We start from the raw sequence: 9123 nt of genomic DNA on the forward strand, positions 1-9123 counted from the left end.
TTGCTGTTATCAATTTTAAGTCAGTTTGAGAGATAAATATGATACTGAATTGAATATTTCTTTCTTTCCTTTTATTTTATCTTTAGGGCTCGTTTGGTATACAGAATGGCTATTCCATTAAGAAATTTATTACTTTTTTTTTATATAAATAATATTGTATATAACAAAAAGCGCAGCAGGGCGCAACCCTAGTACACAAGGAGTATACAAGAGAACACCTAAGACGAAAGAGAAAAGAGAACAAGAAAATCAGAAAAGCTTATTACTAAGGGAGCTAAATAAGCAGCTATCCAGGACCACCCCCTTGAGCATCGGCTCAAATGGACCAAAAACTAAAGAAACGGACATGAATCCCATAAATGTCTTCAAAGGTTACGACAAAGTACAGTAACTCGAAGATCAACACAAACACCACCATCACCCAAAAAGCCCCTCATCACCACCATCACAATCTTAGTCACCAATGATGATCCACAAGACAGAAATTGAGCCACCAGAGTCCCCATCACTCTCATTCAACTCTGCTGACTCCCTCCAAGTCATGCGCAAGGGGACCCGATACCCCAAATTGTGCTTCTCCGGCATATCCTCCCTCAACTGCAACCTCACCTCCCCAAAACCCACTGACCTATAAGCCATTTTCAAGCTCTATCCGAGTCTCCATAGCCAAGCTCATGAACTTCAAGATCATGGTTTCGAATTCGAACAAGGTTGCTTTGTGCAACTAACAGAGCCAGATAGAGGATGCACTGGGTCAACTTAATGACTAGGTGGTGACAATGGAGGTGGGCCCAAGAGAGAAGGTGTTGATGGGGGCCAAGAGCATTTTCCCATGATAGACATGCTCTTTTTTCCATGCCGCCAGGGGGGTCGCACCACCCCATGGCTTTTCCAAATTTTTCTTTTTTTTATATTTCATATTTTTTAATATTTAAGTTTACATTTTTAAAAAATAAAAAATTAAAAATTATATAAAAAAATAAAAAATAAAAAATAAAGAAGAAAAACCGGTTTTTTTTAAAACCCATTACATTCCTAAGGAATAGCTATTCCTCTCATTTTTTAGAGGAATAGATATTCTTCCTCTTCGTATGGGAAAAGTTATTCCCATGGAAATAGCTATTCCTTAGTGTGCTACTAAACAAAAAAAATGATTCATTCGATTCCAGGGATCTATTCCGGGTATCAAACGAGCCCCTTAGGGTTTTAATGTTGAGCCCCATAACTTGTGGAGTTCGAGCCTAGCTTGCTGTGAATAACGGAATTAGATCTGAGATCAGGTTCTCTAATTTTCAGCCTTGACAAAAGTAGATTCAGGTCCCCACCTACACTTGTAACCTTACAGGTCAAGTTGCACCACAAAATAAACAGTCTCAATCAACCTATTAAAAGTTGGAATATACTTAAATTCTCAGATACGGACAAAGGCCTTGGAGAGTAGGTTAGTAACTGTTATTTGCATTAAGAATGGCAGTTCATGCAGAATAAACTGTAGTGCAGTATTAAAAACAAGCATAGCAGATTTACAAACCAATGCACAATCAGGCATTCTGATGTTCAATTTCAGAGCTAAGTTTTCTCAAATGCAGCTTATCACACACACAAACATTTGTCTTAAGCTTTTAGAATCAGTAGAAAGCACTCCTTCCTTCAGGCCCAAAACAAATAAATTATACAATCACTTGAATTCACAGTTAATGATACAGAACGTAAATCTAAACTAAAATTTCAAATTGATACCTACAGCTTGCAGCAGATTTGGAAAATTTGTATACCACGAATCAATATACACTATGAATGAATTCAAAGATTAGCTTACGGGAATGTGAAATGTTGGTGCTCCTTCAAAATAACTGGAAAACAGGTCAGCATTCAGGGTGGCACTCATTAAGACCAATCGCAAATCCCGACGACGTGGAAGAAGATCCTTCAACACAATCAATAGGAAGTCTGTAAAAGTAAAAAAGGTAAGAATATACAGAGCTGTTTCTTTAGCAGTCAGATATTGCAGTGAACGTCATAGGAAATGCACCTTCATTCATGCCTCGCTCATGAATTTCATCAACAAAAACATGGGTTATACCATTCAGGTCACGATCACTCAACAACCGCCGAAGTAAAATACCACTGGTACAAAAAAGCAGATGGGTGTTTTTTCCTTTCATTCCCTCTAATCGAACTTTATAGCCAACCTACCAAAAAATCTCTGTTGTGGTATAGCAGCAAGAATAGGGGAAAAAAAAGTTTCCAATTTTAAAGGTCTAATTCAAAGAATATATGATGCTTGTGTCCATGTTTATGCATGTGTTTTAGGGAGATAAGGCTCACTGTTTCACCAAGAGGCTCTCCTTTCTCCGCAGACACTCTTTCTGCTACAGACATGGCAGATATTCTTCGAGGCTGTGTACAGATTATGCTACAAAATGCTCCACGACCAGATTCTATTTCTGACTCTAATATGTATTGTGGAAGTTGAGTAGTCTTACCGCATCCAGTCTCCCCAGAAATTACTATCACCTATCATTGGTAGGAAATGTGAACAAACATAATTTCTAGAGAAACTTCTGAATGTACTTTTTTAAAAATTCAATCAAGTGTAACTAAGATAGCAAGAAGTGATTGCTTTTTTACAGCAATTTAAAAACCCGATTTCCTCACAAGGTTCACAGTATACATAAGAGGTGAAAAGCTATAACATGCTGCTGAAACCTCATCACTTAGCATTCTAAATTGTATATCACAAGGAAATAGCATCCATGTTGCGGCCCAAAAATTAGAATTGAGTTATAAAAGCACCTGGCAATACCAAAACATATATATATATATATATATATATATATATATATATATATATGCAACAATACTCAAATGAAGCCAAAAGTTTTTTTCCAAAAAACCGGTTAAGAGCAGTAGTGAGATTCCAATTTAGACAACACATATTTATTTAAACACTCACAAGTGTGCTTGCATGACAATCAAATTATAAAGTTAATACAAGGCAACATGAGACATAGAGTCCAAGCATTGTGCAAAAACGAAATTAGATCATATAATCATCCAAAACAAATGTTAGCCAAGCCAATTAAGTCTAGCCAGAGAGCACCTCCAATTAAAGTAAGGAGGCTAAATTATGATCAACTGAAATTTGAACACTATAAATACCAAATTTAGTCAATTGATAATCCACCCAAAAAGACATGACCAAGCGGATGAGGAGAAATGACCAAGCAGGAATTCTCACTAAATAAGGAAATACATAAATAACTGAAGGCGAGGCTACATCCTCCATGGTCATACCTGATTTTGCGCTATTGCTTGAAGCAGCCTTTCTTTCTCCTTGAATGCCGGTAGAGATCTTCGGAAGTCCAACATCTTCTTGCCTTCAGGTGATTCCTGTAGATAAAAAGTCAACAAGTTTAGAAAAGAAAACAGAGTGATAAACAACGCCACTACTTACTATTTGATAACAAAAGATTAAGGGATCTTCCAGTGTGAGAATGCAGAGCTAGTTCACAAGGTCACATATCATCACAATTACATAAAAGCAGAAGGACAGGCTCTGTTGCAATTAAAGCCAACACAAGCCTTGACCTTAAAAGAAGAACAGCCAACACATGGGATAATCCAAAGCTTCACACAATCTCGGGTTTTAGCCTTAAAACTAGGGGAAATTCAGCTCTATCTTGTTTCAAAAATGCCAAAACAAAAAAAAAGTGCCACTAATATTCCCTAATTCCATATTGTTTTTACTGCTATCAGAATTTTGGTGTACTCAAAAGTGTTCAATCTATTATATTCAACTTGGCTGAACATAATCAAATTTTTCAAACCCTATAAACTATAATCAACTAATATATCCCTACAAAATATTTAAGAATCACCATGTCCTAATGCCCAGCGTAAAAAATTTCAGCAATATTCCTAACTAGAAAAATCCTGACGGTAGCATCACCATGCCTTGCATAGTTATATAGAAGTTTGAAACATGAGTTGCAATAAAAGATTTCGATTGATTCACAATGTGGGATCAGAGAATTTTTTTTTTTTAAGAACAAAAAAAAAAAAAAAAAAAAAAAAAAAGGGAAAAACTGGAAAACCAAATTCAGGCTGCTGGTAAATGATCTCCAAAAAAAATATTCAATTTTACCTCAAAAGAAAACCTTAGGCTCCATTTAGATCCTGGAAATGGCATAAAAAATATCTAAGAACAAAATATATCAGCTAATTCCTTGGAATCAACTGCTAAATAATCAGGGATGGAAATTTATCCCCACTAGGTGGAGATTCACCTGCCCCACATGGGGTGGGAGTCATTAAAGGGATTTGGGGGTGGGGGTGCTGGGAACAGGGATGGGGATTGATTTCTTCCCCGCTTGATGAATGGGGTGAGGACAGGATTAGGTCTCTCCCTCCGGGCCCTGCAGTTCCTGCCCCCCATGTCACATACCCCATATAAGCATATTATTATTACATTACTTCCCTCACAAACTTTCAATGAAAAAAGAAAAAAAAAACCTCATATGTAAGATTTTTTAAATATTTAGAACTAATTTATAATTTCCTTTTACGTGCTATTTAATGTGTATAGTTTGTCTATATAATTTCAATATAAAAATAATTATATTACATGGGGCAGGATGGGGAAAGAGATTTACTTTTCCCCACCAAGCAGGAACCAGTATAGTTTAATTTGGCAAGGACGGGAACAGTGGGATCCCCAGCCCTGGCACCGCACCCTCATCGCCATCCCATTATTAATGGGTTCATACTAGCCGATGTTGTTCATGTGATGCAAGTGCATTAATGAAAGTAAAAGTTATTTATTAAAAGAGTTGTCTTTTACTAATAAATTATTGAAAGCATGGTCGTTATACCCCTATAAGGAGAGAAGGAGAGTCTCAAAGGGAGTGGTGGAAGTGGGGAGAAAGTGGGAGAGATAGTCATAAAAACTAAAACCTTTTATTTGAGGAAGTAAAAGGTTAATTCACTTATTAAAAGTTGTTGTTGAAGGGTAATTAAGAAATATTTGGTGAACAAATAAATGATTCAAAACTACCCGTTAGTTTTCTCACCAAGTACAAGAGATGACACCAAATCAAAAAGTTTAGATGGAAAACAACATAGGTTAGCAAACTAATACCTGCCAAGCTCTTTGCATATTGCGCATTCGCAAACTCCTCCTCTGAAGAACCTTTTCCATAACGGATCCATCTAGGAAAGCATCTGCATTCTCATCCAGATGCACATCTTCAACCTGATCATTGGATTTAGCATCATCTAAACCATCATTGACCTTTCCAGAACTTAACTGGACTCGATCAAGGTGTTCCTGTAATAAACCCTCGACCCTCCTCTGCAAGCTTAGAGGGATTACCACCTACACAATTAAGCATCAGAGTTTCAATGTCTAGACTGACATCACTCCTAGTGGTACAGATAAATGCTCTTCAAGAGCCAGCAGAAGTTATTACCTCCCTTTGTGGCCGCTTGTCATCCAAATCTGGCCTGTAGTTAGGGAGAGGAACTTTGCTTGCAACAACCACTTTACCATAAATTTCACTACATGCAATGAACAGTATGTAAGCTGAAACATATCTGGGGCCAAACGTTGAATTTTTATAATGCTTCTCTACCTGTAGAGTCCCATTCTTTTGGCAAGGTTAGAGATCTGCTCATAGTCTCTCCTATCTCTCTTATCTTTCGATACAATCTCTTGATCCTTTTCGCTACGCTGCAGCAGGCTGAGTTTCCATTTCCACTCGTCAATATTGGCCACCGAAGATGATGCCTGCAATCAATACATTGTCTTAGAAGTAGCAATTCCACACATATTATAACCTTAAACTCAGATTTAGAAGTGGTGAAAAGAAAGAAAACTACACCAGTTGAACAAGTGATTAAGCAATTTGACTATGATCTGTGGAAGTAAAACTTTATAATACAGCACCTGATTTACCGGCAAGTTGTAAGGTTCTTCTATAATACTCCACAAATTCATTAACTCAAAATTTTAAATGTTCAAAAACATCTATTGTCTATTTTATTGCAAATAAAATGTAGGAATGTTCTTCCCATGTACTTGGGTTACGACCCTTTGCTTTTAATGAAATTCGAGTACTTATCAAAAAAATAAAATTTATAAACATAAGAAAATAATTCAATTAAATCCATGTATATATGTACACAACTTAAAGCCCATTTCCCAAAAACAAAGTTGAAACATTGAAATCCCAATGTCTCAAGAAACTTCATGACAACTGCAAATGTTTACAGATCAAGTTTGGCTTCAAACCTGCTGAGGAAAAGATACACAGCCCAACCAGAGTATAAGAGATACCAAAGGAAATCCTCAACCATTTTGGTGCCCAGCAAGATGTCAGAAAAGTAAGGAAATCAAAATTCTATGCGTTATTAACTTTCATTTTCTAAAACTAAAGACAAAACATATTAACAAATGGAGCCAAAGTCTTCCAGCCAAGCAAGCCTACTATAACCAAGGAACAGTGGGGAGGGAGGACAGAGGAAGCAAGGCCCCCAGAGAATCCAGAAGTGCTCTATGCATGTAGACAGACTTTCATCCGGAAGTTCTCTTTTTTAGATTTGCTCTAACAAAGTTTCTTCAGTTCTCTTTTTCCTTTTTATACTTTTGTAAGCAATATAAATATGAATTAGTCGCTTCGTTTGACAATGCTTCTTGGGGAAGCTTTTTGCTTTCAAGCAAAAAGAAAGCAAAAAATCAAAATCATTAAAAAGTAACTCCAAATACAAAACACTCAAAACTACTTCCACCTTAATGTCACATTTGTACACTTTTTCAACCAAAAAGCCAAAAACAACCCTCTAAAATTTGTTATCAAATGAACCCAATGACTTTTACCAACTTCATCTTCTAAATTATAACTCTATGAAAAAGAAGAAAAAAAAAATCATCTTTTTGTGACAAGTTGTAGGAATTTAGAATTATATATCCAGCCCTAGATAAAAATCCTAATTTCACCCTTAGGGCACCTTTGGTACATGGAATGGTCACTCCATTAGGAATGGGAATGGCTATTATTAGGAATACAAGAAGTTGGAATGGAATGATTATTCCTATTATTTAGTTTAGTGACAACACGTGACTCTCTTACTGGAATTGAATCAAAATTCCTAAAGTAATAACAATTATTTAAAAAAAAAAAAAAACTTCAAAACATTCTTTGGTGGTCGGCCACCCTGGCAAAACACCAAGGAACCCCGAGGAGCTCCGAAATTGGTGCAAAACCCCAGGGCCATCGGAGGTGGACAAGACCACCCCTAATTATTTGTTAGGGTGGCCGGCCACCCATAAAATGTTTTGAATTATTTAAAATATATATATGTTTTGCAAAGAAACAAATAAATAAAAAATATTGGGTTTTTTGGGAAACTCATTTTGTTCCACAAGAAATAGCTATTCCTCTCATTGTTTTAGAGGAATAGCTACTCCTCAATTTAGAGGAATAGCCATTCCCATGGGATTCCCAGCCTCCGAGGCATAGTGTGCAACCAAACAACCATTCCATTTCAGTGGTCTATTCTACATACCAAACGTGACCTTATTGTAACTAATTCACTTACTTCGACTGCATTTTTCATTTCCTAAAGCCCAAACAAACAAGAAAACTCCAAGCTTCATGTTCATTTCCTTTCCATCTTTCCAATGCAACCCAAGTAGAGGATAAAAAATCCAAAAAAAAAACAGATTCTTCTAGCTTTTTGCTTTATATTGCGAAAAGACGATCAATAACCTTAAAGAGTACTGCTAGTATACTACAAATTTTACTACATCCCTTTACAAACTAACATGGCAGTTCACTTGACACTTTCCACCTCAATCACAAAACTAATGTGGGCAGTCTACATGTCATGAGTGCCATGTAAGCCTTAAAAAAAGCAGAAAAATAATATTAAAAACAAAATAACTTAAAGGGTGGCTAGACCACTGCTCCGTTTTACCCCTTGAGGGGGTGGTCAGCCACTCAAGGGAGTAATTGGGGTGGTCAGCCACCCATGAGAATGAGGGCCAACCATACCCCATGAACCACGAACCATGGGGGTGGTTGCGAAGAGAGCGTTAAGACTCTGTGGCAATGCCCCATCAGCCCGAGCTGTCATGGCAGCGCCTATTAGCCCTTATTAAAAAGGATTCTGATTGATTGACGGGCCCAATGGAATGAGTGAGATGGGGAGTGTGGTTTTTAGTATTAAGTAAAAGTTTTTCCTATATCTGCCTTCCGGACGAAGAATAGAAAAAATCAAGAAGTCATATTCCATTTCTTCGTACACTTTCTCAGGTACCAAACGGAAAATTAACATTAACTAACGCCAGACAATCAGAAGCCAAGCAGAGAAAAACTTTAATTGGAACAAAACGAAACAAAAACAATCTGATTTTCCAAAAACGTACCGTATGGTTCTCGGAATCGCACTCGTACTCGTCGTCGGAGAACTGCTCGTAGGCGTACCCGGAGAGGCCTCGCTTTGCAACGAACACTCTCCCATTAGATAGAGCAGAAGAAGAAGAGGGCAGGAGGAGGAGGAGACTGAGCAAAGAGCGGCGATGGTGGTGGCTGCGAAGGCTTGAAAGAGCGGCGTGACGGTCGGAAATTGCCCTGGAGTATCGGAAAAGGAAACCCGCTACCGGCCTCGACTTGTGCATTCTAACGAAGAAGAAGGTTGAGGCATGGCGGGTTGGGTTAGAACTTGAGCTGCTGTTGGCCTGCGAAGTACTTACGCATGCGCTCAAAAATTTTAGCTAAATTTTAGTTGCAAATTTTTTTTTTTATTTTCACCAACATATTTTTTAAAAACTTAATTATATTTTACTCTCCATTTTAATTATTCATTTTAAATATTTTTACTTTATTCTCTTTCACTATTCTCAAAAAAATAAATTAGAATGATTTTTTATTCATTTGTTAAGCTATAGTGTTGTTAAATTTGCTGAGCATGGTAAATTAAGAGAGAGAAAATGTAACACCTTCTAGACCCTAAACCCCTTGAGTGACTAATTGAGAAAAATAAGAGAGGAGTCATTTTTCCCTCCTCCCCCCTTCATTTCCCTCTCCATTTTCCTTCCCCTGGTAGGAGTACCCGGTGTCT

General features: G+C 37.2%; 1 protein-coding gene across 2 annotated transcripts in view; it reads right to left on the reverse strand.

Moving 5' to 3' along the window:
* The window catches only part of LOC132181176 (DExH-box ATP-dependent RNA helicase DExH3), a 31249-nt gene extending 22510 nt beyond the window's left edge, over positions 1 to 8739 (reverse strand). For both annotated transcript variants that reach the window (XM_059594275.1, XM_059594285.1), the window contains exons 1-8: positions 8429 to 8739; positions 5634 to 5788; positions 5472 to 5559; positions 5141 to 5377; positions 3298 to 3393; positions 2329 to 2517; positions 2033 to 2192; positions 1820 to 1950 (exon numbers count right to left, since the gene is read on the reverse strand). In XM_059594275.1, the coding sequence (XP_059450258.1) occupies positions 1820 to 1950; positions 2033 to 2192; positions 2329 to 2517; positions 3298 to 3393; positions 5141 to 5377; positions 5472 to 5559; positions 5634 to 5788; positions 8429 to 8680 (1308 nt within the window). In that variant the 5' untranslated portion in view covers positions 8681 to 8739. The remainder of the gene's footprint in view (positions 1 to 1819; positions 1951 to 2032; positions 2193 to 2328; positions 2518 to 3297; positions 3394 to 5140; positions 5378 to 5471; positions 5560 to 5633; positions 5789 to 8428) is intronic.
* Between the last annotated feature and the right edge of the window lie 384 nt (positions 8740 to 9123).

Source organism: Corylus avellana, chromosome ca1 (assembly GCF_901000735.1).
Source record: "Corylus avellana chromosome ca1, CavTom2PMs-1.0".
Lineage (NCBI taxonomy): Eukaryota > Viridiplantae > Streptophyta > Magnoliopsida > Fagales > Betulaceae > Corylus > Corylus avellana.